Source organism: Panthera leo, chromosome E2, assembly GCF_018350215.1.
Source record: "Panthera leo isolate Ple1 chromosome E2, P.leo_Ple1_pat1.1, whole genome shotgun sequence".
In the NCBI taxonomy this organism is placed as follows: Eukaryota; Metazoa; Chordata; class Mammalia; order Carnivora; family Felidae; genus Panthera; species Panthera leo.
The window spans coordinates 60809472-60823611 of record NC_056693.1 but is presented as its reverse complement, the minus strand read 5'-3'; the positions used below and the strand labels follow the sequence as shown (position 1 = coordinate 60823611).

General features: G+C 57.9%; 1 protein-coding gene across 15 annotated transcripts in view; it reads left to right on the top strand.

Moving 5' to 3' along the window:
• The window catches only part of ANKRD11 (ankyrin repeat domain 11), a 180809-nt gene that overhangs the window by 145796 nt on the left and 20873 nt on the right, over nt 1–14140 (top strand). For 12 of the 15 annotated variants that reach the window (XM_042917863.1, XM_042917866.1, XM_042917865.1 and 9 more), the window contains 2 exons: nt 2318–2462; nt 8359–8497. In XM_042917863.1, the coding sequence (XP_042773797.1) occupies nt 2376–2462; nt 8359–8497 (226 nt within the window). In that variant the 5' untranslated portion in view covers nt 2318–2375. Of the gene's footprint in view, nt 1–2317; nt 2463–8358; nt 8498–10539; nt 14102–14140 lie in introns of those variants that run through there. The other 3 variants (XM_042917872.1, XM_042917876.1, XM_042917873.1) reach the window with 2 other exon arrangements.

The following is a 14140-nucleotide window of genomic DNA, read 5'->3' as shown; positions in this document are numbered from 1 at the left end:
GGCTTTGTGGGTTGTGGGGCAGCTGTCGTGGAACTGTACGGTGTTCCCTCCCTGCTGCTCTGTGGCTGTCATGCTGTCCTTCCCAGGGAGGGCGAGTGGGAGGAGGGGAGGCAGGCCTTTCGGGCAGGGGTCTCAAAACTCTGCTTTGAATAGAGACTGCTGAGCCAAGCCAGTGCGGGGACACAGAGTGAAGTCACTCGTTTAAAGAATGAAGTGGCCACCTGTGCCCATCTCCTGGTGTAGACAGTGTGGAGTGGCCTGAGAGACCAGGGTTCAGACATCGTGGGGTCTGTGCTGTGGCCACTTGCTGGCCCGGGTGTTTCCCACGTGATCGCCATGGACTCGTGTTTCACACCCAAGAGCAGGAGGGTTGGACACCCTGGGACGACTGTGCTCGGTTTCCCATCATGAGAGCAGGCAGGCAGGAACTTATAAAAATGCATATTCTGTGTAATCTTTAAATTTCTACTGCAACATTGCCGATGAGTCCCAGCAGCAGTCTCGGCGTCCGGCTCTGAGAGGTTACTCCTCATCTAGGCCGAGATGTTCTGGTTTTGTAGTGGAAAATTGGAGAGGAATGTCGAATTCACAGTTTCAAGCAGAGGAGAGGGAAAGTGCCGTTTTTGGCCCCAACCGCTAGAGCGTGTGGATGGAAGCCCCCTTTCAGCCTCTGCTTTGCCTGCTGGGGGAGTAAGTGTCGGGAAATGAGTCAAGGTGGTCAGCCTTGTCCCTCTGCCCCGAATCAATTTAGATGTCTTCTTAGGTCAGTTAAGTACCAAGAGGATACTTTGTGAAATTTGATGAGTTAAGTGGGGAACCAGAAGACGTGGTGAATGGCAGGTTAGTTTTCAGCACACGGGGAGCAGGAGGAACCAGGGAGTGGAGCTGCTGGTCACAGATGGCACTTTGGAAGCCACACTTGTTACATGGTCAAGGCCATTGATTGCAGGCCAGCTATTACAAAAAATACTCATCCAAAATGGCAAAGCACAGAGGTGTGTCACTGAGAAAAAAAGAGGAGATTAAAGAGCGCCTGGGTGGCTCAGGTCATGACCTCACAGTGTCGTGGGTTCAACACCCCCCGCCTTCCATGGGGCTCTGCACTGGCAGTCCACAGTCTGCTTGGGACTCTCTCTCTCTACCCCTCCCCTGCTCACGCTGTCTCTGTCTCTCTCAAAATAAACTTAAAAAAATAACAAAATGTTTTCAAACTCTGATGATGAAAATGTAAAAAGTATAAAGAGGAAGACAGCGTGTATGCAGGGAGCAGACAGAAGGTCCAGAAGGGATGGAAGGGGCCCTGGTACGGTCAGGTCACACAGCCACGGGCAGACACTGAAAGGAAGTTGATTGTACTCTCAGGTCCCAGAGGGAGCCCACACAAGGCCACCAGGGAACAGGATGGCCAGGAGGCGTTCGATAGGAGCCAGGACAAGGTCTTTGCCAGAGCCTTTGCTGGGCTTTCTGCAGGGAAAGCAGGCAGACACGGTGGACAGCTTAGGACTGGCTAATCTGAATCAGGCTGTGGGCTGTGCACTGGTCTCCAGTTGCCTGGTGGGCTGGCCTGCTTGTGCTTGATAAGGGGGTGGCTCGTAGGTTTGTGTAGGAGAGGTTTGCTGTCTCTAAGAAAAGGCCAGCTCGGGGGAAGGCGGGGGGGACAGTCTCTCCCTAGATAGCAAGGTTGTGTTGTGTTGTGTTGTGTTTTTGAACAGGTCAAAACGTCAAAATACAGAAAATAAAAAGTATGATAAACAACACAGTGTGTGTCCTGGGAAGTGCAGGGACTGGGCCTCAGGCCCTTGGGCGGGGTCTGGCTCGTTGGGCACAGATCTGGGCATCAAAGCCTTCTGGACATCTGGGGAACCGTGAGAACCCCCTCAGAGGCATCACATGGCTGCTTTCTGCTCATTTTATTTGGGAGAATTTGGAGAATTGAGGTCCGTGTGGTGCTTTCTGGAAAGTAAAAGGATTCTTGTCCCAACCTTCTGTCTGGGGCTGTGCGGGAAGGGGGCTGCTCTCCTAGAGTGTGAGTGGGGTCAAAGCCATGGCTTAGAGGGTGCACCTGGGATGTGATCTTGCCCGGGGGGCAGGTGAAGGGCTCCAGAAGAACAGGGCCAAGCTCTGCATCATGGAGTATACCTCCACTCCCTGGGCAGTCAGTCCTGAGGTCCCCTCCTGGGCACCTGTCCCCGCGTGGAGCACAGCCCATGAGAGCAGCACGTGACATTCGGTCCGTTCTGGGGCACGGACTTGAGATTGGCTGGGCCTTGTCTGCATTGACCCTGATTGACCCTCTGTGTTCTCTCTTTTGGAGCAGACGGTTGATGACGAAGCGATGGCGGTATAAATGAAGATCGGGTGAGGGGAGAAGAACGATGCCCAAGGGCGGGTGTTCTAGAACACCACAGCACGAAGACTTTTCCCTCAGCAACGACATGGTGGAGAAACAAACGGGGAAAAAGGTAATGCCTGAGCTGCCCTCCTCCTTGCTGGCTCCCCAGTGCTGGACACTTGCCTGCTCTGGCTGTCCGTCCGTCCCCGTTCCCTCTGTGGCCGTGGTGAGACAGAGACCATCTGCTCTTGCCAAAGAGGACCTTGATCTTAAGGATGTGCTCACGACTCGGGGACCGAAGTTAAGCTTTAAATTTGATGTTTCTGTACACGTAACCGAGACGTGTGTCTCGTAGTGGAGGTGATGTCATTTTGGCCTGTTTCTGGCTCTCGGGGACACAGATGCCTGTCATGGCTTCGTTGAAACCAAGTCTGTCGTTCAGCCGTCTTTGCCTTTTCCTGAGCAGAAACTCTGTGGGGTATGTGCTTTGACTTCCAATTTGGCTCATTCTGCATGTGAATAGGAAAAGGCAGTATAACTCTAAATTCCCCTGTCTTAGAAGAGTGCTGTCAACTCTGGGCTCCAGGTACCCCTGTCCCGCAGCCTGGGGTGCCACTTGTGAGTGTGGACTTGGAGTCGGACAGAAGGAAGCAGGTGCAGGCCCTGCCGGGTGCTCTGTTTGTGACCGCGAGCACGTCTGCAGCAGGGACACCCGTGGCTGTGCTGTTGCAGGTGAGGTAAGGGCCGTGCTGCCTCGCCCATGGCGCGGCACTGCCCTCATCGCCACCTTCGGTCTTGACGTGTCCCTGTCTCCCTCGATGCCCACGTGACAGGCCATCTGCACGGTGGCCTGCGTGACTCTCGTCCCCGGCGCTGGTCTTCTGAGCTGCCTCCCTGCCCCGTCTGTCTCAGCACTTGGGTATGAACGGAGATTCTCTCGTCGGTGCACCTGCCAAGACGTCTCCGGTGGTGCCTGGTTGGGTGGGGTATGTCTTCCACGTGAGGACAGAGTAAGCAGAGCCGTGCGGCCCATTTGGTTCAGGTGCAATGTGGATCGGGTCGTGAACGTCGGCTTCGGTGCTCGTCAGGGTGGCCGGGACTCCGAGGCCCTGGCGTCTGGGCATTTGTGGCTGCACATTCTCTCCCACTTGTCCTGTCCCCCAGCACCCAGTGCAGTAATGGGTGGGAGCCACGGCATGGAGCTGTGGGCAGGCCGAGGCTTGCGCGTGGCTCGGGCTTGCATAGGAGAGGTGTGCGTGCCTGGGGGGCCTGTGGAGGGTCCGGGAGCAGCTCGTGATGGGCGTGCCCGCGAGGAGCTGGAGCCCGTGGGGACAGATGTGCCCGGGGGAGCTTGGTAACTCCCACTCTGGGACACTTCCACCCCGAGTGGCCAGGTTGTCCTTGGTGGTCATGGTCCCCGGGTCTGCGTGTGGATTGCATGGTCACAGGACAAGGGAGAGGCCCCGCGCAGCCCCACCCCGGCTGGCTCCTCCACGTGGGTGGGCAGCAGGGGCTCCAGACTGCTGTGTCCACCGGCCCGGTTCTCCGTGTGCACGGCCTGCCCAGAAGGACTCGCCAACCAAGGTGGCGCCAGAAAAGGTGTCCAGAGCTCGGCACCTGTCTTGAAGGGGCGGCTCTGTGGGCCTTGTGCCCTCCCGGCTGCCTTCTAACACAGGGCTTGCTCCAGGCCGGTGCGAGTCGCTTTCTTTTACGGGAGAACGCTCACTGGGCCATAGGGGCCCGCTGTGGTCCGCAGGGGCAGCCCCTACGCATTTGCCACAGGAGATGTGTGAGTTTGGCTTTGTTATTTTCTGAAGTAAGGTAGCTTTGTACTTTTTTTTGCCCCTGTGCCAGCCAAGGTAAACATTTTCTTAGCTCCTGTGGTGATCCCCGTCATGCTAGCGAGGGAAGCCCAGCAAACTCGAGTGAGCTCCCTGCCGCAGCCCAGCTGCTCAGCAAGCTTCTGAAGCCACGTGTGCCCCGAGAGTCTTGTCAGAGCCGCTGCGCGTCTCAGGGGTGAGCCCCTGACCCTCTCTGGTTACGTGGCACGTGTTTGGTCTCCCTGCACGGCCAGTGAGGTGAGGAGTTGGGACCCAAGGACTGTCAGCGCTTCTGGTGAAATAGAGGTCATGTCTTCTAGTTCACTTCCAAAACCTGGGCTGAATCCCCATCCGGATCAGAATATGCAGCACTGTCACCGTCCTGGGAGGTCCCCAACGTGTGTCACCATGGGGGAGTCTCCCCCCGGGGGGGCTTGTAAGAGGGACGAGCTGGTCACTATTACGTCCGACTTAGAGGGCCTTCCCCGTAGCAGCCCCTCCCTGGCTCGCTGTGCGGTTGCCATGGACGAATGTCCAGCCACTTCCGGACGCGTTCTGCCACCCAGGAGCACTCGGGCCGCTCCCGCGGGGGCGCGGCAGGTGATGGCGCGAGCGCGTGCACGCTGGTAGACCGGTTTGGCAGTTTGTCAAGTGATCGCCCCAGTTCTGCGCCCCAGACGCTGGGGAAGTTGAGGCCGGCCCCTGTCCCTGTCACACAGCTGGTTTGGCTCTCCTCTAGTCACCCGAGGGGGAGTGGGGGGGACCTTGCTGGTTCATCCGTGTCCCTCTCTGTGAGGGTACTCTCCTGTCCCTTCAGTCTGTGATTCATGTGGGGCCAGTGTTTGCCACCTAAGGTGGGGGCCCAGTGTTCATTTCCTTCCCTGTGGGTGTTCACATGGTCACCGTCACTTACTGGAAAGCGACCCTCCCCCGCCTTTGTCCTCTGCTCTTCCTTCTGAACCTTTGGCCCTTGGTCCACGACCCCCTCGAGCGACTGCTAGAATTTTAGTCTGGTTGTCTGCAGTTCAGCGTGCCAGACTTTGTTGTTCTCCAGAATCGTCTTTGCTAATTTTGACGCTTTGCATTTCCATATACGTTCTGGAATAAGCCGGTTGATTTCCAAAGAAAGCCTGCTGGTATTTTGACAGGATCACTTTGAACGCAAAGATGGGTCCGGAGAGAATTGCCACATGAACAGTTTTTGCATTTTCTGACCCACCAACACGGGTGTTCCTCCATTTTTAGAAGTCTTTATTTTCTTCAGAAATGTGTTCCAATTGTGTGAAGGACTTAAACATCTTTTGTTAGATTGTCCTGTGTATTTGATGTCTTTTGATAGTAACCTAAGTGATATTTTAACGTTATTTTCCAACTGTTGCTTGTCCATAAAAACCAGCTACTTTTCTGCATCTAGCAGCTCCTAATTCACCTATTAATTTGAATGGCTTGATTTTCACGCATATACTCATGACATATTAAGACTAATACGTTGTTTTTGCTGAGGGAAAGTGGCGGGGACAGGATTGAGCCAAATCTGATTCCGGAGGAGATTGTGTCTGGATTCGGCGACTGAGCACAGGGGTCCCGTCTGCTCCCTGGAGCCGCTCCGCGAGGCTGTGTGTGCTGGTGCCTTTCTGACACTGGAACTTTCCGTTCGTGGCTGGGCTGGACTTGGTTTATCCATTTGCCCTTTGAGGGGCGGTTGTGAGGTTTCGTTTCTATTGTTTTGAGCAGGAGTGCTGCTCGTGAGCACAGGGCCTCTTTGCCTTGACGTTGTTTGGATTTCCCGCCAGCAACAGCTCTGCCGGGTTCTTGATAGCGTTTGATGCAGCCAGCTTCTCATTTTATTGTTTAACTTTTCTTTATTCTGAGAGCTAGAGCAAGCATGAGCGGGGGAGGGGCAGAGGGAGAGGGGGAGAGAGAGTCCCAGGAAGGCCCCCAGCTGTCAGCACAGAGCCCAACATGAGGCTTGAACCCCCGAACCGTGAGATCTTGACCTGACCTGAAGCCAGACTCAGCCCCTCCTGTTAGCTGCTCTGATCGGGGCATTGGTATCTCCTCCTGGTTTTAGTTTGCATTATCCTAATGCAGAACATCTTCCCAAATGTGAGTTAGGTACGTGGATAGTTTCCTTTGCAAAGCGCACATTCAGATTTTTTGCTCATTTAGAAACAGTTGTTACGTTCTGCAGTAGCTGTGGTGATCCTTGCCCCTTCCTCCTAGAAGAGACACCCCCTTGTCGGCCGTCAGGTGTTGGGGACCTTGCGCCTGTGTGCCGAGAGCTCTTGTCGGGATCAGTGTTGAATTTTATCACAGGCTTTTTTGCAACTGTTGGGGTGGTCATATGATTTTCTTAACTTTATTTACATTGATTTGTTTTTAAGTTTGTTTATTTTGAGAGCGCATGAGTGAGTGTGCATGTGTGGCGAGCAGGGCGGGGGCCGAGGGAGAGAGGGGGAGACAGAGAATAATCCCACGCAGGTCCCTTGGTGTCAGCGTGGAGCCTAACACAGGCTCAATCTCATGACCCTGGGATCATGACCTGAGCCGAAATCAAGAGTCTGATGACCGACTGAGCCACCCAGGTGCCCCACGTTACGCTGATTTTCGAAATTTCTTGCATTCCTGAATGCTTTGTGATTGCTATTATTTATATTATCTCTTTTATATACCCGTAGGTCAGACTCACCAGGAGTGTTCTTGGTGGGAAAGTGTTTACACAGTTCGGGGGTTTTGCTGGTGGGTGTTCTTCGGTCAGGGCTAGGGGTGGCAGTGTGCAGGTCATGAGGGGCATGTCTGTGCAACCCCGTCTCCCAGGATCCCTTCCTCTTCCCTGCCCTGGGCCCCTCTCTGCACTCCACGTGCCCTCGAAGCTGGCAGTGTGTTCCAGCAGCAGTGTCCCTGCTCATTTGAGGGTCTCCCGTTGACTGCCGTGGTTGGTAGATGCCAGCTGCTGAAGCCGGAGGGCTGTCAGGAGTGTGGGCCGTAGGGACCGTGGCTGTGCTCAGTCCTGGCAGGTGGCCCCTCCCGGGAGCAGCCCCAAGGACCCCTGCTGCTGTGGGGGTGGCATGGGCGCGTGGCTGTGGCTGGACCACGTTTGCTAACAGCTTCCCCGGGGAAAATTGCAGGGAACCAGCTTCCCGGTGGGGAAGGGAGCCAGCTCTGCATGTCCCGCCCACGTCAGCCCTCTGCGTGCCCCTCGGAGCCTCTTGCTGTACTGTGGACGGGGCCGGGAGGCCGGGGGTGATGCCGTGCCACAACCGCACGGAGCCAGCGTGTTGGTTAGAATTGTGGAGGACCCCACCGAGCTGTCCCCACCCAGGACGGTGTCGGCAGCCAGGGCTCTGGGGGGTCCAGGGCCGTCAGCTACTGCAGCCGGCGGGGGGCCGGGGGGGTGGGGTGGTGGGGGGCTCCTGCCTCCGCTCGGTGCCGGGTCCATCACCACCCACCCCACCGCCACCTGCACTTCGGGATCGGGCTGCCCCACCCCTGCCCTCTGGGGCCCTAGGCACCTTCCGCTTCCACACGGGACCTGCTCATCCTGAGTGGGTGCTGTCACTCTGCGGATGGCGGCCCCGGGGCAGGTTCGGCGCTGACTCGCCCGTGTCGGCCCGGCCCGCTGGTCAGGACGGCGCTGGGATGCGGGCTTCGTGATCCTCACCCCGCAGCAAAGCCACCCCGAGACTAGAATAGGAAGGAGGTGATGGCAGCACGTCTCCCCCCTTCTCCCCCACAACCGCCGCAGGGCTTTGGCCCGCAGGATCTGTCCCCGAGAGCCACCCCCTGGTGTCCCGGGCAGGCCCCTTCCGGGAAAGGAGGAGCGCAGCACCTGGGGGAGGCCCTGCGGGCAGAGGAGCTCAGAGTGGAAGACAGGACTCTCTACCTGCCAGCACTGCCTGTTCACGGCCGGCTCTTTTCCTCCTTGTTTAATCCCTCCCTGGGAAAGCCGCACTGGAGGCAACTTGTGTCTCTCTGGTGTCTTGCTGAGAATGGTCCGGCTTCAGGACGACCAGCGGGGCTGCCTGGGGCCAGAGGAAGGTGCAGGAAGCCGTGCTTGTGTGGGCCCGGCGGGCGGGAGGTGCTGCCGATTGTCCACACACGAGATTTGCTTTACTGGGCACGTGAACTGAACTCTTAGTAGATGTGAGGACTCTGACAACTTGATCTGGGAATGACGTCTTCTGAAAGCGTTGCTTTCTTTTCTAGGATAAAGATAAAGTTTCTCTGACCAAGACCCCGAAGCTGGACCGCAGCGATGGAGGCAAGGAGGTGAGGGAGCGAGCAACCAAGCGGAAGCTGCCCTTCACTGTGGGGGCCAATGGAGAGCAGAAGGACTCGGACACAGGTACAGGCGCTGCCCTCCCTCCCTGCTGACCACCCCCGCCTGACTCTTCTCCACAGAAAGTGTCCTGGCCTCCCTCCCTCAGGCGTCTCCTGACACTGGTCCCTGCCTGGGGTGGGCCGCCGGGACAGGGGCCCCCCAGCCTCTCTGCACCCCTCGGCTTTGCACCAGGACTCTCTGAGGAGTTGTGCTAGAGGCCTGGGTGGGGTCCAGAGCGAGCTGCAAGGACATCTTCTCTGTTGTTGATGTTCGGGCTGACTTGGTGCGGACAGGAAAGGCTCACACGCAGGGAACCCCCCCCCAGGAGTGCCAGGCAGGAACACTCCCCCAGGCAGGCTCCTGGTATGTGCCCAGCTGTGACCGTGAGCGTGGGCTCCTCTGCCCTGAGGTCCCCGGGCCCCCCTAGCTCTGTCCAGTCCCCTGAAAGTCCTGTGTTGGAGAATAAGTGTGTTTTCCCTTAGGGCTACAGAAGCGCACAAATTAAACCCAGTTGTTTGAAATAGAAGCCAGAGGGAACACTGAGAGGGAGCCAGAGTCAGTGCAGTTTTCCCGCGGGTGTGGCGGGGCCTGGGGTGCAGGGCAGGGCTGTGCACATGTGCGTGTGTGTGTACGTGAACGTGAGTCTGCACGCAGCGTACACTTCTGTCTCTGTATGTGTGTGTGCGTGGGGGGCTAATAACACTGGGCACACACACTTGAAAGTCAGTGCCTTCTTGAGCAGCTCTTGGGGCCCATGCTTTCTCCTGCCAGCCCAAGCTCCCTCTTCCTCTTGACCTCCGTGCTCAGGGGCCTGCCCAGCCTGCCGGTCATCTGACTGCTCTGTAGACATGTGAACCATTCGCGGGCACGGGCGAAAAGGGCCACACAGCACCCAGAGGGCCATCGAACCTGCGGTGAATTCAACCAGAGGGCAAGGAACAGAGGCCCCTGCCAGAAATGGGTGTGGATGGGGCTACCTGCATGTGGGGGTCCACGTCAGGTAGCGGGAAAGTGGGCAGGTCCTGAGACAAGATAAGCAGGCTAGAAAATGGGGAGAAACGGCAGAGGGAACGGCCTGGAAATGTGTGTTTGTGCCATGGCTTTTATTCACGAGGTCACAGGTCCCTCCCCCGCTTCCTCCTGTGCAGGAGCTCCCTGAGCATATGTCCAGTCATGTAAAAGCCAGAGGAGTGGGCTTGGTTTTCCCGGCTAGGATATTGAGGAAGGTTGTGAGCCCCCCAGGGGTCCTTCACGAGGGTCCGACGTGGCCCACGGCTCCTGTGGCTGAGCTGGCACAGTGGGGACAGGGAGAGGCCCGCGGATGCATGTGGGTGCCCTGGGCTCACAGACGTTTCTGTGGGTCAGGCTTTAGGCCCAGAGGAAATGAGGGCAGTTAGTGCAGCCTGGATGTCCTCCCTCCTGTTTTTGGTGCCGATACCAGTCTTAGTCGTGGGGGGCCTGGGGTTGCTATTTGGTCGTTAGCTGTGTGGATGGTGGGGGTGTGAGGCTGGTGTCTGGCTTCTGGGATGTTCCTGTAAATGCCCCAGCAACCTTGCTGTGAGTTAGGGAACCGCTGTTAAGAGCTGCTCCCTGAGAGAACCTGCTGTCTGAGCTGCGCGTGCGCCTGGGTAGGCAGCCGCTCTCGGGCTGTCGGCTCTGCTCTGCTGGGGAGGACTTCTTGGCAGTTGCCGCTTCATCTTACGCTGGCTTCTTGGGCTCGTGTGCTTCCGGCCGGCCTTCTGGATTCGTCCGTTGCCGGCTAGTGTTTCAGCAAGAGGCTGCCGGGTGGGTTCGCCTGAACCCACCTGGGTCCTCTGGGGCGTCCGGGAGACTCTCGGGGCGCGCAGGGAGTGCGCCCGTTGTTTCTGTGTGAGTTGTGGGTCCAGGTGAAGGCAGGGAAGGAGTCACCGTCGGGTAGAAAAAAAGCGAAGAACATTTAAAAAATAGAATTTCCCGGCCAAGGACTATGTTACAAAAATCTAAATACATATGAAATACGGTATTTGCCCTCCTGTTATTATCGTTTTGGGGGCTGGTTTTACATCGTCTACATCTGCTTTGTTAAGATACCACAGCTAGATTGTCCAGTGAGAGGATTCTTCTGCGCGTGTCGTGCAGGACTTGAATCGGGAGCCTGAAATTTCGAACTCGAATCTGTGTGCGTCACACACAGGACTGGGAAGCGAGCTGTGGGGCCCCCGGCTGGCCCTGGAGGCCTCGGTCCCGTCTGCACCTCTGCCGCGCGGAGTGCCTGAGCCGGGTGCAGACTCTGAGAGCTGCACACCTCTGGCCACGTGGCTCCCGGCCGCTGGGCTGTGCCTCCCCCACCGAGTCAGGAGGCAGAAGCCACGCGGGGAAAGACTGAAGGAGTGAACTGTGGGTGCCGAGTGACTGAGACTGGGGGACTCCAGTCCCCTCGGGGCCAGGCGGGGTCTGCTCGAGGTTCCCTGTATCCCCCCCCACCCTGCCCAGCCCCCTGCTCCTGCTGTGTCCCTCCGGCGCCCTCTGTTGGGAAGATGCGGCCCTGCACTCACCGGGAGGGGAGAGCCGCGGAAGGCTCCAGAACTCGGGGCCCTGAGCGACAAATAGCTTCCTCAGCTGTGCCCCCCAGGTGGGAAGAAGAGGCTGATGAGCCCCCTCCTAGGGACCACCGAGCCACCGGAGAGCATTGTCCTGGTTCCTCGACCCCCGTGAGGGGCCTCCACAGTGCTTAGTCAGGCCTGGGGGCGGCCTGCCAAGAGCAATACGGCTCGTCTGTGGTGAAAGCTGGACACACTCTGCATCCAAGCCAGACCGCCGCAGGTGGTTGGTCACTTTAGCTGCCCACAAGGCACCCCGGACAGCTCGTCCTTCCGGAGCCAGGTCTGTCTGGGCGCAGGAGGGACGGGCCGCGGATGCTTGCCCAAAGCAGCCTGACGTCTTCTAGGAAAAAAGAAGCTCGGAGACGGCTCCTCCCGTGGCTGCTGGGGAAGGCAGCCCGCCCCCTCCCCGCTGAACAGGAGGCGGAGGCCTCACAGGGGGGCCTCTCCCGGGCAGGTCGCCTGAGGCCCGCTGCCCAGTCTCCACTTGGCGGTGTTGGTGATGAAATTCTACGATGTGTGCGCTTGCTTCAAAGTATACTAATCTGTCTACTTTGTGTATGATTAAATTTCTCCCCAGCTTAAATCTGTAAGCAAATGTTTAGGCTCGTTTCCGTGCCCACCCACCCTCTTCAGGCTTCTGCATGAGCCCACTGCTGTGTTGCAGTTTTCCGTCCTTTAGTGTGGACGTAAGCCCCGCTACTTCCTTCTCGAAGCCACTTCCTTCCCGAAGCCACCCAGGTGGGCCCTGCCCGTCCCCAGAGGCCACACGGGCCCCACCACCACCCGCCCCGCCCTTCAGAGCACCGCCCCATCAGAAGCATCGGGAACTGCCTGTTCTCAGTACCTGAACGTTTCTTTGTAGCAATGAGAAATTAAGGTTTGTTTTATTTTGAGAAAAACACTCTTGTGTCCAGTATCTGGAGGTTTATTCAGCAGTGCTGACATGTAACCTACTCGTGCGCTCCGTGTTAGGGGTCTGGGGACACTCCCGTATTTACTGAAATCACGGTCACCCTGGTTCCGTAAGATCGGAAGGGGTGGCTGTTGTGACTTCTCCTCTGGGACTGTCCCTGTCTGGGGAAGGACTCTGGCTCCACTGCTGCGCGCTGGAGGCGGCATGTACGTGACCGTGAAGGGCTTCTCTGCGCACTCCCTGGCTCTCCAGGCGCTGCCTGTGGTGGTGGGGGGAGCTGCGGGGGAGCCTCTGGCTGGAGAGGACATGTGCCACCCACAGGGACACCTTTTCTGCATTGTTTTTCCTCCCTAAACTTGGACAGTTTCTTCCTGTACGGGGGGGAGTGTGGACTGGCCAAGGAAGGCTCTTTATACTTAAAATTCCTGATGTTCCCCTTTTGCAGAATAGGTGGGAGTCTGCAGGGCCAGACCCTCACGACCACCCTGGGTTCTGTGACTCACAGGGAGGAGTCCTAGGACCATGACTGATAAAGCGTGGAGTGCAGTCCAGGGGAGCTGGCTGCAGCTTCCAGAGCCCTACTAGGGGGAGCCTGGGCTGCAGTGTGGCTACTCTGCCCGGTGGTGCTCCCAGGGTCTGGGGCAGGGGCTGACGGGTGGCCAGAGGCTTGTACAGACCGGCCCGGGGCTGGCAGGGTTGATGGCACGGTTCGTACGTTGGTGCGGGTTTAGATTAGGGTTTATTTCGCTTTATTTTTAAAAGTCCTCACCATGCTTTGGTGCCATGAAAAGGGGTCAGTGTTTGTCAAGTCGTGTGGTGGGGTGTTTATGCCGGCATCGCTTTCTCATACCCTGGCCGCCGCCTCACGGCTGTGACAGCCCTCACTGAATTTCCCAGCGTCCGTGGAATGAGGACTGTGGTCCCCCTTGACTAGAGGCCACCCAGCCCATGACCTGGGAGAGCCCCACCTGCACCGCAGAAGGCAGACATCGGAGATGGACCCCAGCCCTTCTCTTTTGGGACAGAGGATACCAAGACCAGAGAAGTCAGGGGCTCGCTGAAGATCCCCTCTGTCTTAAGTGATCGGTGGTGGTAACTGTCTTTAAAGGAGAGGAAGAAGTGGATACAAACCAGGAAAATGGAGGGAAAAGCCAGACACAACTCAAGTGCCCCACGCAGACTGGGGGGGAGGGGGGCGGGGGGGACCCTCGAGTCCTGGTCTTGCAGCACTTGGAGAACCTGAGTGTGAGGCCGGACAGAGACAAGCCCCCTTGCGGCTCCCTGCCTGATGTGGGTCGTCTCCAGCGTGCACGCTGCCCTGGCAGAAGTGGTTCTTCCAAAAGCCTCTTAACTTTGGGATCGGGCCCCGTGTTGGTATGGGTGCCGGGTGCCCCCGGTACGCCAGCACCCTGCCTGCCGTCGGCGTTGCCTGAGCTCCTCCTGGTATCTCTGGGAGCTCTGCGATCCCACGAGCGCCCCACCGGATGCCCTCCTGTGGAGTGGGGTCCAAGAAGTGTTGACGTCGTATGGTTTCATGGTGGGGTGTAGGAGTTGGAGGTTTCCCTTTGGACCAGCGTGCTGGACTTTGTCCCCTGAAAAGCCCTCTTCTGGAACAGCCCAGAAGTCAGAGGTGGTGAGTGATGACCGAACGAAGGACTGGTTGTGAGCGCTCCAGGGCCCTGGGGGCTGAGGACAATGGGAGTCAGCTGCCGGCCTCAGGCCCCTCGGGGCCACAGCGGACAGGCCCCTGAAAGCCACATCAGGGACACCTCAGGCTGGAAGGCACCATCCCTGAGCCAAAGCCCTCCGTCTCCTCCGGCTGGCGTCCAGACGGGGCAAGGGGCTTGCAGAGCTGTCCCCGGAAACGAGCCCCATCCAGTCCCAGGCCAGAGCAAAAGCCAGCCCTCTCCAGAGACATGGGCTTCCGTGCAGTGTCCCGGCCCCAGCGTTCAGCCAAACACTAGTGCCGGGTCAGAACCACGTACCACGCGGAAGACACTGCCATCCTGAGACAGAACCAGCCCCGGGGACCTTGCGTGGGGATGACTGGATACAAAGCACGGGTCAGTACGGTGCAACAGAGGAGAAATTGAACAAGTGAGCAAGGAACAAGGCGCTGCCAGAAAACACCACGTAGGTTTTTAAAAATACAAAACGGAATACAGGGAAATG